This window comes from Aplidium turbinatum, chromosome 2 (assembly GCF_918807975.1).
Source record: "Aplidium turbinatum chromosome 2, kaAplTurb1.1, whole genome shotgun sequence".
NCBI classification, from domain to species: Eukaryota; Metazoa; Chordata; class Ascidiacea; order Aplousobranchia; family Polyclinidae; genus Aplidium; species Aplidium turbinatum.
In genome coordinates, this window is record NC_137473.1 from 26,542,769 (window position 1) to 26,567,781 (window position 25,013).

The following is a 25,013-nucleotide window of genomic DNA, read 5'->3' on the forward strand; positions in this document are numbered from 1 at the left end:
TGGCGGACATCTGAACGTGCTTTTTCAAAATTCGCTAAAAATAGATGACGATGCGCATGCGCAGTCAGAAACTACAATTGTCTGTGACGTGAATCGTAAAAAACGCGCGAAAACCCAAATGGAGTTGGACGCCATTTGCATTTGCAGTTTTGTCTTGTTCGCTTGCAGAATCAATGGAAGTTTATTTGTCAAGTTTTCTTCCGTATTTGAGTTCATAGCAAAGTAGTCACTTGCCTAATGTCCCTACCATGTTTAAATGCCCCAGTTGAATGACTTTTTAGTACGGATAGCTTGAAGAACATTAAAACTGACTACAGGAACAGTTTAAAGTCAGAAAGTTTAGTTGGTTTGCTACACACCCAAGGTATGAAGTCAGCTGACAAACTGGGATTAAGGGATCGAGCTAAATTGTTGCAGTTGGCAAGGGCTCATGAAGAGTTCAGCTACAGATGCTGAAGCACATGAACTAATTACTAGTCGAATTAGCTCTCATGAATAAGTCGATAGTCGTGCACAGTTTATGTCATTTTTAGCATGTGATAAGCATTGGGAAATCTTCACTGTATCCCTGTAATGTTAAACATCACTGTAATTTAACATACCGTGCTGCTTTTTGCTGTGAGACTTTGCCCACTAATACAACATAGTTATGTAGAATGGTTTTTGCTAGTGTTGTTGTTTAAACCGCTTAACTTTTGCTTTTTGTTTCAGAACGTGAAACTGTTTGAATGTAATAATGATTTAGGGAACTTTGATGTAATCTAGGAATTTTTAGACGTAGCTTTGGGGACTTTCAGGTTTTCATTTATCAGAGCACTGCCCAAATGAATGATCATCATGAAACTCAGGTAAGGTTTATTGCATTTGACTCTAATCTATTCTTCAGGGTAAACTATTTAATACTTTTTACGGCAATTACGTGACCTGTTTACAGGGGTAGGCAGTAAAAATGAAGGTATTCAGATTTTGCATAGGACTCTTTTTTAAACAATAATATGATATGACAATGCAGAATCAGCAAAAAAATTTGAACTTTAGGCGTTTTTGGCGGTTAGCACCACAAAAAACTGAAAATTGCATTTTCGCATTGTGAATTTAACAAAAAATCACAATTTTCTGGAGTAAATGGTTTTCAAATGTAAAATACTGCATAAAATTGTCATTTTTTTATGCAAATGGGCTCTGTGAAGATGGAAGAATAACTCAAGACTAATTTGGAATTTTATTAATCAAAGAAAAGTCGAAAAAACACAAAAAAAAGTGAAAAAGCATCAATTTTTTATGATAAAGTGTTCAGGAAAGGACAGGCCTATTGCAAAGCCCTGGACACTAGAAGAGATACAGTAGAAGAATGGTGGGGTATAAAATGGTGAAGCTTTCGAGGTTAATGCATTTAATGAACTTCTTAAACCGAGGGGAGGACATTTCTGGGGGGAGGGGGTACGAAATAAGGATTTGAATAACTGATTCCAGAGTCATGCCGCTGAGGGAAAATACCTAAACGGATTTTATTAAATACATTTAGTATGCTACTATGATTATATTAATCTTGTTACTAATACTGTGATTGTTTTTTTCAGATGACAGAAAATAATACAATATTTGTGCTAGACGATGCACTTCCCAAAAATTATGATGCAGCGATTGCTATATTTAGTGTTGCCCAAAAACTGAAATCAGAGAAGATGACGCTTTGCATCAGGAGTGCATCAGGAAAAACATGGACAAAAGCATTCGGAAAAGATTACATCATTGACCGGAAATGCATCATGGAGAAAGTTCAAAAGGTCATAACCCACTACCACAATCATGTTTCCGCTCAACCATGCACCAATGGGGAATGGCCTCTTCCTCCTCCTGTGAATGTGGTGCCGAGGAACAGACCGCAGACCACATCATCAATGACTGCTCCATCTTCAAGCCACCTAAAGGAGTGGAAGGTCTGCGTGTCATGGATGATGAAACTAAAGACTGGCTGCTCTCTAGTAGCCTTCCAGTGTAGTCCAAGAACATTGTGAATCTGGGGTGGTAAAAGGATAGACTCTCGGCCCCAGACGCTCACACAACGACGACGATAATCAGTCTATGCCGAACACAATCGCACAAAACCAAAAAAGATATGAATGGCTTTCGTGAAAAAGAGTATTCGGCATCTCCACAAATCCCGGAGAAAAATGTTATTGATGTTCATAAAGAATCGCAAGACGTATACAGTAGGCTACCAACCAATAGGGAAGAATATGGATGATTTAACAAGCGACGAAAGGGCTTTTTATATCGACCAACTGGGGTATCAAGTCATGCGCATCAGTGAAGAAATTGAGTATGTCATAGAAAAGGAATCATAACTAGCTGAACAAGAGGCAATCATTGAACAAGATAGGATTGAAGAACAATACATGCAAATTGAAGACGAAACCAACCTATCAAATACATTAAGTGATCAACTGATTGGTTGTCGTTGTATTTCGCATGTGCCCCGGCCGATTAGCACTGATATTCAGTTGATCACTTAATGTATTCGAGAAGACCTATTTCAAGAAGACCATTGGTTGGTACTGTATATGTCTTGCGATTCTTTATGAACAAGAACATCAATAACATTTTTCTCTGGGATTTGTGGAGATGCCGAATACTCTTTTTCACGAAAGCCATTCCTATCTTTTTTGGTTTTGTGCGATTGTGTTCGGCAGAAACATGATTGTGGTAGTGGGTAATGACCTTTTGAACTTTCTCCATCATGCATTTCCGGTCAATGATGTAATCTTTTCCGAATGCTTTTGTCCATGTTTTTATCAAAGCAGTAACATATAACCTGATGCAAAGCGTTATCTTCTCTAACTTCAGTTTTTGGGCAACACTAAATATAGCAATCGCTGCATCATAATTTTTGGGAAGTACATTGCCTAGCACAAATATTGTATTATTTTCTGTCATCTGAAATAAACAATCATAGTATTAGTAACAAGATTAACATAATCATAGTAGCATACTAAATGTATTTAATAAAATCCGTTTAGGTATTTTCCCTCAGCGGCATGACTCTGGAATCAGTTACTCAAATCCTTATTTCATACCCCCTCCCCCCAGAAATGTCCTCTCCTCGATTTAAGAAGTCCATTAAATGCATTAACCTCGAAAGCTTCACCATTTTATACCCCACCATTCTTCTACTGTATCTCTTCTAGTGTCCAGGGCTTTGCAATAGGCCTGTCCTTTCCTGAACACTTTATCATAAAAAATTGATGCTTTTACACCATTTTTTGTGTATTTTGGACTTTTCTTTGACTAATAAAATTCCAAATTAGTCTTGAGTTATTATTCCATCTTCACAGAGCCCATTTGCATAAAAAAATGGCGAGTTTATGCAGTATTTTACATTTGAAAACCATTTATTCCAGAAAATTGTGATTTTTTGTTAAATTCACAATGCGAAAATGCAATTTTCAGTTTTTTGTGGTGCTAACCGCCAAAAACGCCTAAAGTTCAAATTTTTTTGCTGATTCTGCATTGTCATATCATATTATTGTTTAAAAAAGAGTCCTATGCAAAATCCAAAGTTAGTGCCTAAAATCCACCCTGTACTGCCTACCCCTACTGTTTATTGGTTTTGAAGTAACATTTTTAGAAGTAGCCTACTCGATTTTTTCAAAAAGTGGTATCTTCACTTTCAAGTGGCATAAAAATGACTATTATGTCAACGAGAAGTTTTTTATCAGGATTCGAATGTTGCTACTATCACCGCATTATGTATATACCACAAGTTTTTTGCAGATTGTTTTATGAAGTAGATTGCGCAGCATCGGATGCAACCTAATTAGTGCCACCATGAACAATTCGTACCGTCAGTTCGTACCTTGAAAAGATCGAAAAAAAAATTAAAAAAAGCCGAAGTCGCTGATCACAGTTTCTGCAAATATTTTAAAATTTTTTCGCAAACAAACAAAAACTCTTAGGATCATTTAAAGAAATTTTTAAATGTTTGCGGAAACTTTGATCAACCCTAATCCCGAACCCTTTTAAAATGTTTGCGGAAACTCTAATCAAGCCTAACCCTTTTAAAACGGTAGGCCTACCTCTAAATACCCATTGTCAGGCATAGTAGGCTTTTTGGGGGTTTGTGGAGCATTTTCAGGAGTTGTCAGGTATTGTGGAGTAGGCTAACTACTTTCAGGCATTGTTGGAAATTTCCAGGCATTGTCGATCATTATCAGTGGTTGACGGGTTTGTTAGGCATTATAGCATTTTCAGGGGTTGTCAGGCATTGTAGAGTAGCTACTTTCAGGCATTGTCGGTAATTTCAAGGCATTGTCTAGGATTTGTCTAATGCCTGACAATGGGTATTTAGAGGTACCCCTTTTTAAATGTTTGCGGAAACTGCGAGTGCGATCGGCGACTTCAGCAAGCTCTTAGGATCATTACCAGAAATTTTAAAATGTTTGCGGAAACTGTGGAAAAATGGAAACTGCGATCAGCAACTTCGGCTTTGTTCTATTTTTTTTTCACTCGATCTTTTCAGTTTGTTTGTTTGCGGAAACACCCTAAACCTTAACCCTTTTAAAATGTTTGCGGAAACTGCGTTCAGCGACTTCGGCAAACTCTTAGAATCATTACCGGAAACTTTAAAATGTTTGCATTACCGGAAATTTTAAAATGTTTGCATTACCGGAAATTTTAAAATGTTTGCGGAAAAACGGAAACTGCGATCAGCAATGTTCTATTTTTTTCTCTCGATCTTTTCAGTTTGTTTGTTTGCGGATACCGATGCCTAGCTAATCGATATCTAATCCTTTTAAAATGTTTGCGGAAACTACGATCAGCGACTGCTTTTTTAATTTTTTCTCTTGATCTTTTCAAGGTAACTGAGGGTACGAATTGTTCATTAGGGTGGAGTGAAAAATAAAAAAAATTGAATTTCAAAAAGTGGTCTTGATATATGGCCCCAAATATCAAATGAAATACTTCTATCATAATTTTGGGTTCTTGCACCCTCTAGTGGCCGTGCAATTTCACCAAACGAGCTGAAAATAGCTAATTTTGCCATATCTTGATAACTGCTTATACTAGAAAGTTAGTTTTTGGCTTAAATGCTGCAGAAGTAACATGTTTCTATCTTATTTCCAAAGAACTTTCTCTTAAAAATGTACAGAAAAAAGTTACAAGCAAATTACTGATTTTTTAAAGTAAAATCAAGCACTGATGCAGTGGATGCGATGTCAAAAGTGTACATATAATGATTGATCTTATGACTGTGAAACATACCCCATCAAGTAGAACTACTTTTAAAAACTTACTCAAACAAATGAAGTTCTCTTCTAGTATAAATACACTTGATCTTAGCAATCAAAGAATCAATAAAACAGTCTAGTTTCAAAGTGGACTTCGAGTAACCCACTATTTTTATGGCTGATTTACACTGTCACAGTTCGGCTTCAATGAGGCAGAATATAGTTTTGTTTTAGAAATTCTTAAATAAACTGAATTCATTGTGTGCATATTTAATTTGTATTTCAAATGTCATATTGGAGTCAAAACGCTTAGTGTGAATCAGTCCTTCACATTCTTACAGACATGCTGTTGTATGGTTTGTATCACACAACTCCATATTGAAAACATGGAGTTTGTGCAGTATTAGTCTGCACAAACATTAAAATCGTGTTTGGTATTGAAGAATTTCGTCAGCTTTCGGGACCTTAGTTTTTGTCTGATAGTGATGAGTCCATTTCTACGTTTTAATCCAAATACATGAGCAGATGCTTGATATCTTTGAGGTTTAAGTTGACAACTTGGTGAAAATATTTAGCCTTGATGTTAATAACTGGAATTTGGAACAATCTGATGTTGGTATCAATGTTACTGTTTGGAGGTTTGGGTTCATTTACATACCCACCTTCAAAGTTGTCAATTGGAATGTGGTATTGTGCATTTGATTTACGCATATCTGTGATCTTGTTTATTGCAAGTCTTCAGAGGTTACACTGCAGTTGGTTGGATAATTCAGCTAAAAACAAAAACGGAAATAATTGTAACGAACACTTCATAGGTGTCATGAAAACAGGCTGGGCAAAACATATTTTGTTAAAATAAAGCCCACCCGGCCCACCCTATTTCAACACCTATGTACGCTGGTAGCCTGGTACGCACCGCGACTGTTTGATGGGACTGCTTTCTATGCTGTTTTAACGATCTCGGCTTATGCATTTCAACATCCATCTGTTCTATTGCAGTTCAAACAACTGTGTCGTATCTAGGAGGAAAAAGCCTATACGACACGGTTAATCGATTGATGCCTCAGGTGATGTTAAACGAAGTCGCAAGTTACGTCTCGCGGACCGGGAAGGGGAAAATACATTAAGTGGAGAGAAAAAGTTTTCTTTTGATTCCATGCAAAACTTAAAGAACATGGTCGTAGGTAAGTGTTTGTTTAAGTTTTGTATTCACCTCTTGTTGGTATGATATCGTCTCCAGAAAGAATACTTACTGTTCATGATTAATTTTCAATGAAATAACAACCTTGGATATATCATAAGTTTTGCAGCATCTGAAGTTTACCTTTTTCGTAATCTTTTTTGTCAATTTGCTGTTTACTATCCCTGATTAATGCCTCAGTCTAGATCTAGTTGAAAAACACCTGCTGTTTACTCGTGTGCAGTAAAAAAGATGAGATTAGAAAGTTGATCTGGCCGATTTCGCAAGGAAGGGTGGCCTTCTCTGCGAAAAGGTCAGGAAGGCCGACCTTCCTGGGTTCGGCGGCTATGCTTATGGTGATGTCCTCGCTTTTATTTTTATTACAGCTCTCCTGATGATCGTGCCACGCACGTGAAACAGACTGTAGACTCTGTAGAGCAATGTTCTTAACCTTTTCTGACCCGTTACCCCACTTTAAGCAATTAAGCATGTTGGGCATCTTAAATCTATTATTTGTCTATTAAATCCCATAACCTTGTCCATTTGCCCTGCAAGCAGTTCAAGGCGTTTATGTCAGAGAAAAAGTCGCACAAATAAGCAACCTTCGACAAGAACACGTTGTTCTGCATCTTCTCGTGAAGACTTCCAAACAGCAGCATAAAATTAATTCCATTCGTACCAATTTTATTAGTCTTTGGCAATCAATTGAATGGAATAGCCAAAGCCAAACCCAACAATGATTTAAGTTTGATTAAGAATTGGTAATAATTTGCACTGTCCTGCTCATTGCCCTCTGGAAGACCTCAAACTTCCCCAGATTGAGTAATTACCCACAGGTTAAGAGCCGCTGGCCACTGCTGTAGATGATTGTGTAAAAATAAAAATCGATGTAACATTATTTGTTTACAAAACTGCTTTACTTATAGATGTTGTCCAGAGCAATACGAAATCATGCACTCTACAAGAAATCGACCACAAACTGGGCGACTGGTTTAAGACGTGGGAAGACCGCGATGGGGGCCGGCTTAAACGTCTTGCTACAAAAAGTACTGCGGGTATGTTCATTTGTTCTCGCCGTCACTGACAAATCGTTACTATTCTCTCAATAAGGGCAATAAAAGCATTTTTATTTACTTAACCAGCGATTAGTTTATTGCTGGAGCAGAACTTCAAGAAATATACACACATTTTAAGACTTGACTTCGAAGATCTATCAAACGATAACAATAATAATTTGCACTGGTTAGAGAAGGCAAACCGCATTAACACGATTAACGAATGTGCATTAATGTTAGAGGTTGATAGAACATAACGGTATACCCATTCCCCACCCCATCGTATCATCATTAGTCGTTATCTCCGCCTGCGGCAGATTGCGCATCAACATGGCTTATTTGTTTCCAAGAGTGGCGATTTTGAGCCAACTCGCCCAGTGTCGTCAAGTGGAGTCCGGTCCATGATTGAATGTTGTCTTGCCATCGTTTTGGTTGTCTGCCACGTTTTCTTTTTCCTTCTACTTTGCCTTCTGTGCAAAGTTTGCTGATTCCGAATTGTGATCTTTTAGTGTGGCCGAACAGTTTTAAAACGTTTGATTTTATTATTGCTGCAATTGGATGTAGTTTTGTCATAGTTAAAAGATCTTCTATTTTTATGTGATCAAGTAACCTTTTGTTGGTCGTATAGGCTACCATCGTATAGGCTACGAATTACAGAATTAAAACATACTGAGGAATGTTAGGATGTATTAAAAAAATGCTTGTTATTGTAACATAACCGGTGTTGCATACACATATCCATGGGATATGTAGCAATTAGAGTCTGTTCTTTCACGGTGCTGTAAACACGACCTAATTTGCACTGTACAGTATATTTTCTTTCATCCCTGCTTTCTTTACAAATGTTGCATATTGTTTTATAGGTACTTGCGTTTGAGCCGCCACAGATCACGTTGTTACATCCAGGCGCAGTCTTCTGATGAGGCATGAAGTACCTCAGTCCACTGTGTTTTTAGACTTTTATGCATGTCTTGTCGTAGCTGTGAATTGTGCATGGGTGGTGCATTTTACCATTCGAATAAATGTATTTTTCAACAACTTTACGTTTGTTTACATCATTGACTTAAATTTGCTCAGTATAAGAAGATGGTCATCGTATTGGCATATTGGATCATCAGGACAGTGTCAACTTGAAATTGCAGGTTAAGTTTAACCAACGTTGCTCAACTACAACGATTAGTGCAAAATATGTATGGCCAACTGCCACGAAAAGTGCAAAGTGCGTTTGGCCAGCGTAGGTACCAACGATGAACTACATTGGCAGTAGAGTTGGGATTACGTAGGCCCAAAGATTTTAAAATAAGTCGGCTCAACTGCGACGAATGGTGCAAAATACGTTGGGCCATCGTAGGGTACCAACGATGAACTACGTTGGGTGCAGAGTTGGGATAACGTTGGTCCAAACATTTTAAAGAAGTTGTCCCAACTGCGATGAATGGTGCAAAATACGTTGGGCCATCGTAGGGTACCAACGATGAACTACGTTGGGTGCAGAGTTGGGATAACGTTGGTCCAAACATTTTAAAGAAGTTGTCCCAACTGCGATGAATGGTGCAAAATACGTTGGGCCATCGTAGGGTACCAACGATGAACTACGTTGGGTGCAGAGTTGGGATAACGTTAGCCCAAACATTTTGAAGAAGTTGTCCCAACTGCGACGAATGGTGCAAGATACGTTGGGTCAACTTCGGCCACAACGTAGTGCCAACGGAGGAGCATTATTTTACCAACTGTCACACTACGTTGGGCCGAAGTACAATGTTTGCTGGGTTGTTTTCAATGCAGATGAGGTAGCTATCTTGAGCAAAAGGAAGTGAATTGCTCGGATCTATTTTCACAAACGTGCTCTGTGGGACGGAATTTCGGCGCAAGTGCTCGTGACTTTTAGTACTTTCGTCATCATAGCCATCAAATACAACAACAGCATGGGTATAATGGTTTTGGATATATTTCACATACGAATTTCAAACTTCCGAAAACTTCATTCCTTTTTTCCATCAAACTTTATGTGTTAATGCACCACCGTCGATAATAGAAGTCACTTGCTTGTTGATTTCCTCCAAGGCATGCGACGGAGAACCAGGCAGAACTTATCGCAGGGAAGATTTGTCAGGCTTTCTCATCATGCCTTCCTTGAACATCGACATTGGCTCTGAAGTCAACTAGAATTCGAAAAATTGCTCAAGGCTTTCCTCTCTTTCAGCAGCAGCAATCATCCTATTGAACATGACTTTCGGACCAATACCACTTGCACCACTTCTTGTTTTGTTTACTTCCATTAAGGATTCTAATGGCTTGATCAATCTTTGCGTTTGAATGATGCGTTAGTAACTGCTACCTCATCTAAACCTTTCTGGATATTTTGACCAAATTGCTCCGTTGTTCACAATTATTGACGTCATCTTTTCCAGCGATGGACACTAGACCATTTGAAAGAGAAGATAGGTTTACATCTGGTACCAAGAATGGGTGTTTCGTTGTTAACCATGCCAGAAATCTTCGTAATCCCTCCTTTTTCTTGAAGCACCCAACTCTTCATGCTGATTGCTTCATAGAAACTGAGCCTTGTTTAGTTGCGTCATGAATACTTGCCGAGTGACTCACACTCAAAACCCAAAGATGTCGAACACTTTTCTGTCATACTTTTTCCTTCCGTCAATCCTCCACGCGACTTATTTGAGCGCATAAGAGTTTGCTCGATCGCAAGATCTGTCCAAATTCCAGTGAAGCTTTTTGCTGTCCTCTTTACTGTGTGCTGCTCGGTTTGGAATTGATCGCACAACCATAGATGAAAAGAGAATTCTGCAGTTATCAGCAATATCTGGAGTCATGGTGTTGAATGTAATACTTTGTAACTTTAGTAAGTATGCTTGAAATACAAAGATAGTTTTACATCTTTTTCGTATCTAAGTAGGCTAATAATTAGTATGAACGTCATACTCCAGAGGCTAGACAAAAAACTTAAGAATGAAGACTTTTTTTCACTTCTGCAAAACGTCGATGTTGGTACCGAAAAAGAGGAATACTCATACAATGAAGATGAAACGAGACAAAACGAGGAGGAAAGCAACATCTTTGACGTTTTTGATGATGATCATATCTTCAATTTATGCTTCGCTTACTTTGTTCAATTCTTGTGAAAGAATATAGAAGAATAAGTCCAACAGTGGCGAATAATTTCAAATTTGCCTGAACTTCATAGATTTATCCTGTTGCTTAATCGGTAATAACTTTTTTTCTGGACATTTTCAGGGTTCTGGTTAATAGAAAAAGTTGTTCCCCTTGAAAAAAGCTAAAAAATGATGTATAATATGTCCTATTTTAAAAAACTTGAAAATTTTATATGTTGGACCCAAAAGGGATTGTGACGTCATTTGGAAAAAGGGCCCAAAAAGTGGTTTCCCATCATTCGATTGATGGGGATTTTTTTCTGAGCCATTTGCATAATATGGGGAAGGTCTGAGCAAAGTATCAGCTTGGTAAAAAAATTTTCCCACAAAAAAGCTCCCACGCCTGCACTATAACGTTAGAGCGAAATATTCACCATTATATGACTTAGTAATCGCACTCCTGCCGTTTGGGTCCACGTGAATGTGCGTGTCAGTGTTTTTAACGTTGATAAAATACCGATCCAGCAGCGGAAGTAACATTGAAACCGCCTTGAGACCAGCATTGACAAACATCGAGCGACGGCTAGACTTGCTGTGTAGCAGAGAGCAGTCGAACCCATCACACTGAATAAATGTGTTTACTTTTTTGTTTTGTTTCCAGCAGGCTACAAGTAGCCTAGTAGGCTTCGAGGACGGATAGCTTGATTTTAGTTTTCGTTTAAATTAAGCCTTTCAATAAATATCACAAAAGTATATTTCGCATTGTTTATCCTTTCAACCGTAAAGGGTCGCGGAAATTTTAGGAGATTAAAAGGGGTCGCGAGCAAATAAGTTTGGGAAGCCCTGCTCTAAACCATAATAGTGTATGGTACGGCTAATGAAACTCTGAAATTTCGTTAGCACCTCTTTTTCTTGACCATCGACAATTTCTTGGTTGTATCACCCCAAAAAATAGGCCTACTCCTCTCACCAGTCACCGGCAAGAAGAAATTCAATAATTAAGAAACAATAGTCTACAAGAAATATGCCCTTTTCTGGTGAACGATCTGTATTCTTGGTTTGGTTTTGAATCTTTATTCTCGGAATGACAAAGCCTTAATTGATTGGTTATTCCTGGTAGTTTCGCATAAGTTACTTGTAGAGGCTCTTGACGCAGGGCCGGTTACCGAGATTGGCAGAGTCAAGTTTTCTGATTGTTGAAGTGTTGTTACCGGGGAATTATTCCATCCATTAGATGCCGCTGAATGGAGAGCAGTCCTGAAAATGCGTTGCTCAAGCGCACACCCCGAGAGTCGAACTTGCGCCGCGTGAACTTGAGCCAGGCGCGTAACCACTGAGCTAACGGGGCGGACATTATTCTGTATTGTGCTTGTGAAAATAAGATTGCTTCTTTTATTTTTTTTACATTAAAACATGTCCACCTTGTAAACTTTGTCTCAAATATTTCCACAGGAAGAATGCATGCACACCACAAAAATATATATTCAGTACAAACTACTTTTATGAGCATTGGATGTCAATCTTATAAAAAACAGTAGCCTACTTTTGAAGAGCAGATACATTGTGTGAATTCAATGTGATAGCCTACAATGCTGTTCTAACATAAAATGTTTCAATATAAAGCATAAAAATACTGGTTGTAATGTTAAGCTTCAAGAAAACGTGAAGGCTACTGGTTTCAGTTGACCATTTCAAATAGTTGACAGAAAAAGTCACAACAATGCTGTCAGCAGTGCTCACAATTAGGCTATCAATCGTAGATGATCCTTCTAACAATTGACTACCGTATCTTCAAATATGCATGGTCATTGGTCATCAATCGAAAAACAGTATAAAAAAATTAAATATTTTCACATTTTGTTTCATGTTAAAACATAGAATTAATACAGCAGTTCGCAGAATTTGCACCTTGCAGTCATTAATCATGATAGCTTTAGTGACGGTGGAAATTGTATTGAGATATTAAATGTTTAATCGAAAAGTTTATTCTAACTACTTAATTCACGTACTTCAACATTACTTTAGAAGTAAAGTACCGTACCTGCAGCTAATAAGGCCCCCTAATTTTCAAACCTCAAATGGTTCTGAATACTGCATAATGTTGAACGAAACTTGGAATGAGGATACTTTGGGCCTATCTAAACAACATATCTGTGAAACAAGTTTCTAAGTAAGAGGAGTTGTGAAATAAAAAAAATTAAAATTCAAGCGGGCCTTATTAGATGCATGTGTTGTGAATAAGGCCCGGTTTGAATGTGCAGCAAAAATGATAGAAAAGGTGTATTTTCACAATAACAACACCACAAAACAACTTCTAATCGACAACACAGCCACAAAACTAATATGTAAATACACAGAGACAACCATTCCCTAGCCCATCCATGCTCCATTTTTTCAAAACGACATGTTTTTTTAGATATGGTGGGGATACTAAAGCATTTTGATACTGAAATTATGATATTTCCATTGCAATAATAAATTCAATTAATGGTGTAACAAGAATTGTTTGGGTCAATCAAGTGTTTAACTCTCACTTTCTTAACCAGGTGTGCACAACGGTGCAATTTTCATACCCTATGGACCCAAGGGCCTTATTACCAACATTAGCCTAGTTTGATGATCATTATCAGTCTTGGTCTAACTAGAAAAAAAAAAAATTTATTGGTTTTACTGCATCGGTATGTACAATTGTACATATCTTTCACATAAAAAAAAAGCAATTCAAAGCCGTGTGTTAACTGCAGAGCAGTCTAAAATATGTGAAAATTAATAAAACCACTCAATTTCAGTCCTCTCAAACTTCAACTTTCCGTAACTCAAAAAGTTCTGAACCTTTGGCTGTGAAACTTCACCAGTCAGTCTCAATTCACCATAGCAGCAATCAGAGCTTCCACTTTTGTTTAAAAGATTTGTAACAACGGAGATCCCAGGGGTGGGCTTTATTACTGGCCGGGCCTTACTAGCTGCAGGTACCTTAGGGCCTACATCATTTAATCATACAAATAACATATTGCAAGATAACACAAACAGTTTGTAACAACACCGAGGACAAAAACGCACAATTTGACATAACTTACTGTACAGTGAAGCAATAAATAATTTGGGTGAATCAAACAGGTTGAAAAGATTTGTTCATGAAGTGGCACCAGAAATTTTTTAAGATGGTTTGAAAATATAGTTAAAAACCGGATTAAACCGGTTTTATTGACGTCATCTGTTTAAAATAGCCTGATATGTGGAAAGAACATTGTCCCAGTAGTTCTCGTAGATAACCAATAAAATGGCCGCAAGGATGGCAGTAGAGAGCAAACGACGCTAAAAATACAGTTAAATTAATTCAGTATCTTTTGACTGAAGTTAATCATTTCAAACCGTTTTCCTTGAAAATTAACTAGATGTCGTTTTTTCAAGAACAAAATCATGTATAATGAAAAACGAGTATTAGATAATGTTTCCTTTGCCATAGAGATTGATTTAAGCTTAACTAAAACAAATTTTAGTTTCAATTTCCCATCATACGTAAATCAAAAAATTAACTGGAATAATTACTTTTTCCGCTTCAACGTGAAGGATATTGCTACTTTTTCGAAACCAGCAGATTAATATTATAAATCGCGATTTTTAGAAATGAAGACGATGTCCAATCAAGCTCAAACCATCAGGAATGTCGTTTTATGACTATTTGCAAGAAAGAAAGTTTGCAGCAATGAAATCGGAGAAAAAGTCCAAATTTCGACCTACCCTAATTAGTATGCTTTGGTTATTTCTTATAGAAAGTCTAATTGTTACCGAACAATAGACTACAAACCATGGTTCAAAAAAGTGAAATTTTAAAGTCTCACCCTTTCAAAAGTTTCCATTTACTACAAAAACACCTTGTGTAAACTATTTTTGAAAAATATTAATGTTTAGGAGTAGCTCAGGGGTTTCGAAATTTGGGGGTATTTGACAAAATGGGTCAAACTATAAATAGATGTATTTCGTAAACCCTAAAAGCAAACATACATCTGTCTCGGCTTTTATGTTTTATTTTTTTACAGGTCATTTACGCAGTAGGCTAAATGTGAGTGTTCGCAGTGAAACACGAGACCACTTACAAACAATCACTAGCACGTCAAACTATCAGTGACTGCTTGTAGGCGTACATCATGAATGTGCCATCGCTCTCTAAATATAACCCAAAACCTACTATTTTGAGGTGGATGGACGATAAAGATCGCCGAGTAAAAAAAAAAAACCAGGGCAACGTGTGGTTTGTAAAAGTTTTTAATAATTATTGTTATTATAATAATGGCAAAGGTGCAATTTCAGACAAAACAATAACAACTCTACGTAAATTTTGAGAAAGGACATTTCCTCTTTTTTGCAGAAGATAATGTACAATGTACATTGACATGATATCGGTTTCTTGATAACTAACCTATAGTTCTTCTGTTGCAAACATCTTTTGTGTTTTCCAAAGTTGTTCTTGATGTGACATCACATCAAAAACAGTTTTAATTAAACCAATCAAGCGCTTTGACTGGCTTAAGAAATAATAAGTATTATACGGTATTATTTAATATTTTTCATATGTTTTACTTTTACTTATCTAAATGAATGCAACTTGATTGGTTATCGCCTCCCACAACAACAAAAAGAATTTGCACAGTGGGCTAAATGAAACTGCGATGCATAGCAAGCAAAATAATAGCGAGATAACCGAAAAGCCGCTTTTGCTTAAATTTGCAATTTCATAGTTTTCATACCGTATGACATTAGCGTAGTAACTGTTTACTAAGAAAATGTGCAGTGATAAAAATTCCGTGGAATTAGGTATGCGATTTACATGCGTTCAATTTTTATAAAGCCAATGATCTCAATAACTGACGGAAACTACTCGCGTCTCCATGCGATTGTGGATAAACTGTCTGCAATCCACAGCAAGTTGTTAAGGGCATCAAAACTTTGCACTCTCCAGTTAAGGCTGCAATCTGCATGTTGTTATTATGTTTGCAAAGCCTTTATTAAAATAACTCAACCTTTCATTTTTAAATACAGTAGCCTACATGATTTAAATACAAAAAAAAATCGAAAAATATTTATTTTTTCAGAAAACAAAACCATGCTGTGTGATATACCTGAGATCTCACAAACGGCATTAGAATTCCAGAAACAGTGGACACGAGGACTAGAAGCACTGCCATAACAGAAAGGAGAAGATTGATGAGTTTGCCAAGTAAAGCTCTCGCATTTTGATCTTCTAAACCCTCCACTGAAACAGACACAAGTTGCTGCTGTTGCAACTCCATTTTGGCAATTCGTGTCTGACAGCTGTCAAGCGCCTCCTAGACAAGAAAAAACAATAAAAGTTTGCTGCTAGTCGTGATAATAAATCTTTGGTCGGAGCGGTGAAGTAGTAATGCATCAGTAATCACTAATCAGCCTGATGCTCAGAGCGTTAGTTCAAAACGCAGATGTGCCCCATTAACTAAGCTATTATTATATTTGTCAACACAAAATCAAACTACAAAATAAGGTAAAACCACAGTGATCTGCTCTGTATTTTATTTCTTCGCAAGTCCAAGGGTGATCGTTCGTAATATCAGAACATAAAATCAAAACACTTCAATACAGCCAGTTCAAGAAACGAACATATGTGGATGTAGTAATCAACAACACAAGACCTGAACGTCTCTGGCCCTCTCATGGGCATGATATTCCATCTTTTCCTCCATCCTATCCAGCTCCTGTCGCAAGGTTGTCATCCCTCGCTGCTGCATCTCACCAAGGTCGTTCAACTGGTCTTCGAATCTGCGGTGAAATGTTTCGTAATGTTTATTGCATTTCGATCAGGAATAGGAAATATTTTTAATTGCATAGGTCAAAAAAACCTTACTCCTTAAAATAGCCAAAAATGGGTCATACATTTAATTACGAAACATTAGTATTGCTTCGCATTCCATTCGCATCGTTGCTTCGCATTTTTTTTGCAAGTCTTATTATCCTTGGCTGGAAACACTATGTAACTGTAATATTGGAAACGTACCTTTACACTTTTTATTTTTTGTGAGAACTTGCCCTTTTAGTTTGTAAATGTGCTTCGCATTTTGCTTTGCACGTTTTCAATGACCTCTTAATTGGCCACTCTTTAAATACGTTTTCTTAACAACGTTGCGGCATGCCAACTCTAATTGCAATACTAAGTTCAATCGTTCTTGTGCCGCAGCCATGTAGGCATTTACGTTGCTAGTTTATGTTAAAGTCTAGTCTAAGATTCAAATAAAGGTATCTGTTTGCGTATGACAGTTCGTCAAAAGATAGTTAGACGCCAAGAATTTAGTGCAACAGTACAGGGCAGTTCCATGCTAAAAACAACCAACTCATCAAAACATATTTTGTTATCTCATAACAATAAAAATGGTATCCCTGGAAAGCTTATTCTTTCTAGTTTTCAGAAAATAAAAATATTTGGGCCCCACCCAAAATGGTTGGAAGTTATGCTTCAATCAGCGAAAATCACTTCAAAGGTCAAAAAAATCATGAAAAATACTCATATACTGAATTCTGAAGTTTCTGATTGATATTTCCAGAAACTTCGTCAATACTTCAGTTATACAATTAGAAATGAGAGTAAAATTAATCTCTAAAAAAACTTTTTAACAAGGAGTGACGTTGGACTTATAGCATGTTGTAGGACTTCGACCTAGGGCTCCCGTACGTCCGCCACAAATTTTTCCCTTTATTTTATTAAATTATATATCAGATGAATAAAAATTTTCAAACTTCATTTCTTCTTTTAGTTCCTACATACCACCTACAGCCCAAACGGTTTTCAAATTTTTTTTGTTTAACTAAGTAAAAATGCGTGACGGATGTACACCGTAATGGAACATCCATCACGTACGTCCGTCACATGCGTCCATCACAGGTGTTTATACTGTTTAACTAACTTTAACTTAGTCATTTTGTGGTGTTTAATGCAAGGATCATGCTCATATTTAATTATTTATGTTGTCACTGATTTAAAAAGTTATTATCCCAGGTACCATAAACCTTAGTTATTATTATTAACCCCATAATTTTGAATTACACTTTCTACATTTTATGAGCCGATGAATGTAACCTACTGAACTCCTCGTTACAACAATGGTCTACAAGAAGATCGTGAAGTCTTCACTTCAGAAGAACAAGGATAGGAGGAGCACAACAATAGGGGAACAGGATAGAAGCACAAGGGTAGGATAATCTTTGAGGAAGAAGAGGTGAATATCTTCATGGTATGACAGGAGTTGAAGGATGTGAGCAAAAATTGAAGTTTTAAGCACACGATTCCTCTGTAAGTTAGATAGAAACATGGCTTTTAACTTTCAGTGTAGAATATAAATGAATTATGTTACTGGTTTTGTACTCTTTCCAGCACTTGATGCCAGTAAGTCACAGGACTTTGTGTTCACTACAGTATCTGAATTGAAACTTCTTCATCTTTGGTGATTAACAATAGCAAAAATTGATAAGCAGCGGCAATAGTCCAGTCGTTGAAGCGAAAAAAAGGGTCAAACCTTGACTTAATTGGCGGAAAGCTGAAACTTTGCACATTGTTTCTGTTGATTATGTACACTGATCAAAAAAAAAATCTCCGTGAAAATCTTTTGGGGAAAAAATGTTATCCGCCATTTTTTTCTCAAATTGGCGGATAAACAAAATTTAAATATTTTTCCAAAGTATCGTCATACTACAGCTTCTTTAAAATATGATGTTATTTTTGTCACAATTAATAAGCAAGTAGGTACTCAATAACAACTATATTTGACTTTAAACGAAGTGACATTAACAAAATATTATAAAATAGCCTACGCTAATGTATAATAGTTCCAAAAATGATAAATTTGTTCACTTATAGTCAGGTCAATATATGGTTTGACCACAAAAAATTCCTACAAAAGGTTTTCCAACGCTTTTTTTAGTATTGATCATCAAGAATAATATGTATATTAAAAATCTACGAGAATCAGAGCACTGGAAAGTTGTCATTTTCAAGATGGCCGCCAAAACAGTAGAGTGACAATAATTCACTTAATATTCATGCTAGAGCTCTAATTCTGGCGTCTATCCCTGGGTTTAAAGTGGTAAGGAATTCATAAAAACAAATCAAAATGAAATTAACTCATTAGTTTAATGGAAAGACTTATATGAAACAAAACCAATAGTGAAACACTGACAGTACAAGAATCACACACTACTTATTAAGTTATTTACATTCAGTTGCTTAATAAGTCCTGGTCATCATCTTCATCCAGTAATGACTGATTGTACGTATTGACACAGGCATCAAGTTGCACTGTTCACATGCTGAGGTACAGGGTAGATTATTCTGCCTACAGCTACACCTGGCAGTTGTGCAGTTCCAGTGGAAAATCTATAAGAGGGAATCTGGGGCCGCATTCATGTCCGACTCTGTTGTCACAAACTGACTGCCTTCCAATTTCCAACCCCACCCGCAAGTTTCCATATCACTCTCCTGTCCTAGCCAGACCATTATTTGGTAGTAAACCCTTAGACAGTGAAATTTTGTTGATGACTCATTAGGTGGTAGGTGTTCTGGTGTAACAAATGATTGGAAAGAGACTACTTTTTTTCTTAGTACTCTGTAGCGCAATAACGAGAGGGAATCCGTTCGCGTGCCCCGAAATTACACAGCCATCGCTTGACAACCTTGGTTCACAATGGATGCTGCTGTGTGCTTTGGAAGAAGGCAGTAATGGCACAGTCTTTCAGAGTAGCATCACCCTTTACTAGCTTGTGAAAGACAGATTTTCTTACCCACACCAAAGATTCTTGATGTTGTGTCACATCCAGTGTAGGCATGTAGAAAAAGTAAATGGGAGCATAATTCTTCTCCCATCACCATTTTCAGTTCATTTATATGATACACTTTGTCAGCATTTGCCTTGTCGGAACGGAAGTATAGATCTTTGTTTGCTTGTTGCGCATAATGAAGAAGCAGGACCAACAGATCTGTGTCTTTTCCAATTAGGGTTGCAAAATTCCCGGGAATTTTCAGAGCCGAAACTTTCCATGGAAATTTTGGGAATTAACGGGAATTTTCGGGAATTTTGGGAAACTTTCAAAACAATCTTAATTTGATGTTGAAACAGGAAAATAATGGCCTTATACTGTTTAGAATAAAAGTACTAGGTATAACTAAAATCCTTAAGAACATACCAACACATGGTTCAGTTTAATAACTCCAAAAATAAATCATCACCAATCTGTTTTTGTACAAAGAAAAACAATACTGAGTCAGTTAAAAAGTCGTTGTTCTAGTTGCTGCCGGTTAGCATCTCCTCCTGCTCGGCTTCTTCAGATGATGTTTTAATGACTGTTCTGGCAGCGTCATCGACTTCAGAGTCAACTTCAACTTAAGTTGACCTATCTTCACACGGCTCAAACAATGCCGTTTGACCTGACTGATATTAGTTTTTCCGCCCTTTCAATTTCATTTGCGAGCCTATTGCGGACCTTGGTGTGAGTGTTTCAGAATATGATCAGTATTTTTTTAAATATTGAAAAAGTATGCATAAGCCTCATTCTTAATTAACACCAAATTAGTGTTTATAATAGTTAAAGAAAATAAGAAATGCTTAAGATAGGTTTTTAAAATTTTTTTCTAATTGGTGAAATATTTAACAAATGTTTTAAACATAATAAATGCCAAATGAAAATTCCCAATATTTCCGGGTCCTTCAAAATTCCCGGAAAGTTTCCAAAATTCCCGGAAACTTTCCATCCCTTTACAACCCTATTTCCAATCAACGTTGTCGAGTATGACACTGCACTAAGAACAGCAGCCTTCACAATCGGAAGATCAGCATCTCCTGGGGCATTGATCACTTCGCAGCGTTTCTCTCTCTGTAGGTATTATGGCTGATACAGCCCTCGATGTACAATGATGTTCAAGTTTGATCGATCTCGTGCGTCTTGCCAAATTTTAGTAGGGTTTTTGATATGTGGTTGAAAATTGTGCAAAAATGTGAATCTTTGAGCTCCTCTTCAGTTCACCGTTTTCCTAGTATTTTTCCGCTTAAAGATAAATCTTCAAGTTTGCCTTTCCTTATGATGTGACCCAAGAACTCCAGCCGCTGCATTTCTATAGATCTCATTATCTGCTGCTCCTGGCCCATCTGTTGGAGAACTGCTCTGTTGGTTCGAAAAGCTGTCCATGAAATTTTAAGAATATTGTAGACTACTGTAGAACACTGTAGTAAAACCCCGAAGTGTTTTACTGATCAGGTCGATCATTTTTTGTTTGTTCATGTTCATCATGATTCGAGTTTATGTACATTAACGTCATCCTCGGCCACAACACCATGCACAATATTCCTCAGGGTATGATCCTGAGAAAAAGGTACATAACCAGCCAGAGATGTCTTCTGCGCTTCATTGGCAAAACGGAGTTGCATGATTTCAATCCTAGTCTTCTCTGTGATGTTGAGATGTGATATGTTGTGCCTTGAAATCATACGGTTTGCTTTCTGACGCGGTGTCAAGGCAGCAATCATTCCCATCCCGTGGAAAGTCCCCTTCCCATCCAGGGTGATAATATTATGATCAACATTGTCAGCTACAAATAACATTGTACTTTCGAGTAGGTCTATGTTCTCTAGTCTAGAACAATGGTTTCTGATGCTACACAATCAGCTGCATTCTTTTCAAACCTCTGGACTTCTGCGTAAGAAGAACAATATCCCATATTGTGTAAAGTATCAACAAGAAATCTCGACCTGTACAAATGATGATGTCCTTGAACAGCAAGACTAGTTTGCGATGGTGCAATCACCGCTCGTGGTCTGACAGCTTAGCCAATACTTGCAACCTTTTGCTTTGTGTCTTTTCCTACAAATAAGGAACTCAACAGTGTTCGCAAAGTTTTAGGCAAGTACATTAGAGTAAGACCGAGATTGAGTGTCGGTTGCGTAGCCGAGTGGTGAGAACATCTGCGCGACGTTCGAAAAGACGTAGGTTCGACACCGCTCCAGAGCACGCAGCTGTGTCTCGGCAAAAACACTTTATGGCAAGCCAAAATAAGAGGAGCAGCTGACTCAAAGACTATATGTCACTTCGCTGCTTCCTGTCGTCTGTTGTATCACATCTGTGATCGCAGTGTTACTGTATGTTATGTATCGCAATGGATGCAAATAAAACACGATTATTATTATTCGGAGGATTTCAGATGTTTTCTCTCTTATAGTGGCAATGTCATGAAGGCTCTGACCTTCAGCTATATAAATAGATTCACCGTACTATTTCTATAATTGGGTTTTCAGATATTTTGATTCATAAGGAAGGCAATAATCATTTGCTAAAAATTTCTTCATTTTATATCTGAGGTCTGATATCGCTAAATGTTCTTCATCATTCTGTTCAAGATGGGAACACATCTTTAGAAATGCCTGATCCTGTTCCTCAATCCTCATCTTTCGGTCGCCCAGATTTTCGACGTTTGCCTCAGGTACTCTGCCGCATTGCAAGGGTACGTTAAATCCATATATAAAATTAACACTACAAGAATGATGGTATAAACCAGTGGTTCCCAACCTTTTTGACCTTGCGGCGCCCTATCAAAGAGATAAATAATTTGCAGCACCCTGGCAAAACTGGATCAATTTTATGAGGTTTCTGTATTAAAAATAACTGTATGAAATAACACAGAATGAGTTGTACAGTATAGCGCGCGTAAATAAATGTATTTATTCAAAAGTTAATGTGGAATTTGGGCTTGACTTCTTGCACAAAGTCCCTTAATATCTGGGGTTACATTCGATAAAGCCACGTGCATTTCTTCGCAAGGATATTCATTTTGAATACTTATCGAGAACTCGTCAAGAGGCATCTGCTTGTGCATAAGCTTAAAATTTCCATCGTTACGAATCTCAATTAATTCTTCTCCTTCTTTAAGATTCAAAATAATATGAGAGTCCTGTAAAAATGGATTTCTTACCCATGCGTAATTTTCCGTGGAGAAGCTGGAAAAATACTTCTCAATTTTTTCTTCCAGTGATTTTAAGTGCTGAGTTATTAATGAGACAACTTCTTTGTTCTTCATTTCAGAGAATAGTGAAAGCATGTCAAAGCTTCCGTTCTCCACTTTTAAGGACCACATTTGCAGTTTTTCTCTAAGTGCTTTTATTTTATCGGTTAAAGTTAGGAGAGTTTCATTTTTGCCATTCACGTTATTTAAATGGTCGAAGATATCTACTAAATACGCTAATTTGGAGACCCAATTGGGCGCTGTGAAACGCAAAATAAAATCATGAAACCTGGCAATAATAATGCATTTGAAACATTTTTTTTAAAAGAACAGCAACGAGTCCAAATCTTTTTCACATTGTTTTTTCTGGGCGAGAAAACAAAGGCATACCTCGGATTATCTACTTACCGCCAGCGACTTTCCCACTAAGCTACTCTCCAGATAAGAGCCGGGAATAACTGGGAGACGCAAAACTTAATACGCACTGAAAATCGGTTAGAAATAAATAACTTCCGCACTTAACATGTTAAAGTTAAAACAAAGCATTGGCCGCAGTATTGCAATATCTCGCGGCACCCTTGAGCATTGCAATTGGCACCCCGGTTGGGAACCACTGGTATAAACAGTCTGCAACATGCAAATCGCCACCGTAATATTCAACACGACCTTTCACGGCAAATGACCAATCGTCAGAACGTCTCGCACGGTACTCTAATATAACTAATTAGTCCTTGCAAAAACATCTGTTTTAACAAAACTAAAGCCAGGTCTGTCCGTGAGAACTCGAGTCCCACAAAACAAACAATGAGTCTCACTGTCGAAATTATCATCAAGAATTCGAATACTTTGTTTCCTGGTGATGCAGGGACCCACTTTCCTCTCTGTTTTTCTTAAGCTGTATATCGATTGGGTTGGTGTAATGTTTACGACAGTCTATGTGTACTTTTCGACCAGCTGTCGCAACAATGTTGTCCCCTCTATTAGTAGTGGCAGCATTAATTCCATCAGCACCCTTTTGACGCAGTATAATGGAGGCTTCAGAAGCTTGAATTTCCTTGTCACAGATTGTAATTCTTTGCAGGCATTTTTCCTGAATCCTTTTTCCTTGTATCCGTAAACTTCCTCCGGCAATCACGATGGACCAAAACTTTGCCAATGTGAAATAATTGCAGTATGAAATTTACTTTTAAATAAGCACCAACCCAAACAATAATTTCATAAAAATTGAATAATTCAGTGTTTGTACATCCGCCATTTTGAAAAAAATGGCGGAATTTCGAAAATAGCAGATAACTTTTTTTCACCAAAAATTTTTCACGGGGATTTTTTTGGTCATTGTACACAATGAACAGAACCAATGTGCAAAATTTCAGCTTTACACCAATTAAGTCAAGGTAAAACCCTTCAACAACTGGACTACAAGAAAAGAGAAATAAGAAATTAAAGGAAAATCCACACCTATACTTGAACCATTTGAACAAGGATCGTCTCAGAAAAGAGAAAGAAAAACCATGAAAGAACGAATGACACAGCAGGTACTGCTATTTTGCATTCATCAAATGCTGGCATTTGCACAACAATCTACCCAGCTAGAAAGCTACGTATATTACACGTTGATTTTTGGTTGATTTTAGGTAGTATGGTATCTTAGGTAGAATTCAGGTGTTATTAAGGAGTTTGTGTACACCAACACAAATTCACTTGTTTAAAAAACATTTTTTTAGAGACATATTTTAGCTATCATTTAGTATGACTAGTGTGTAAATATGATTCTAGAAGTTTTATTAGGGATTATTTTTTGAATATAACTCTTGCAAAAATAACACGTATTTTCCACGTATATTACACGTGTTCAAAATCCTATGATTATTTGACTAATTTTTAAGGTATATAAGGTAAAATCACACCCAGAAGAGGGCATACAAAAGAGAAAAAATGTTTACCCGAGCAGAAGGATGTTTTACAGGAATTTTTTGTATTTTGATTATATGTTGTTTCCACGTGTATTGCACGTTTCCATCTGTTGAAAAGTAACACGTGTTTTCCACGTATATTAAACGTGTTGAAGTTCTTTCGTTCATTTGGGCAATTTTTAATCTGTGTTAGGTAAAACTACCTCCAAAGGACGATATAAACAGAAAGAATTCTCCACTCAAGTGGATTGGTGTTAACCAGTTAACCACGCTCCTCCGCATTTTTTAGGATATAAGTTAGATTATGTGTTTTTGTAGGTGTCTTCACACGTTTTTATTACGTTATGTAAAAAGGAAACTTCATGACATTTTTTAGTCGCAAATTAATGTGATCTTTTAACGATAGTTCTTAATGTAAATTTAAGTGGTCTCGCTTACTGATATTAAACAATTACTTACTAAGGTTTGGTACGGTAGCCACTTTAACAAGTCGAAATTCTGCTACTAAAAATGACTA

At 37.1% G+C, this 25,013-nt stretch overlaps 1 protein-coding gene and 1 long non-coding RNA gene across 7 annotated transcripts in view; one reads left to right on the top strand and one right to left on the bottom strand.

Annotated features, from left to right (window-relative positions):
* The first annotated feature begins 682 nt into the window (after positions 1-682).
* LOC145765025 (uncharacterized) lies at positions 683-8,506 on the top strand. The gene is made up of 4 exons (XR_014288538.1): positions 683-848; positions 6,228-6,412; positions 7,335-7,463; positions 8,327-8,506. It is a non-coding gene; the product is annotated as an uncharacterized LOC145765025 (long non-coding RNA).
* A 3,531-nt stretch (positions 8,507-12,037) lies between these two features.
* Positions 12,038-25,013, bottom strand: part of LOC145764953 (transmembrane and coiled-coil domains protein 1-like) — a 183,537-nt gene continuing 170,561 nt past the window's right edge. For all 6 annotated transcript variants that reach the window (XM_082576666.1, XM_082576667.1, XM_082576668.1 and 3 more), the window contains 3 exons: positions 16,240-16,366; positions 15,694-15,900; positions 12,038-13,888 (listed from right to left, as the gene is read on the bottom strand). In XM_082576666.1, coding sequence (XP_082432792.1) covers positions 13,784-13,888; positions 15,694-15,900; positions 16,240-16,366 — 439 coding nt within the window. In that variant the 3' untranslated portion in view covers positions 12,038-13,783. The remainder of the gene's footprint in view (positions 13,889-15,693; positions 15,901-16,239; positions 16,367-25,013) is intronic.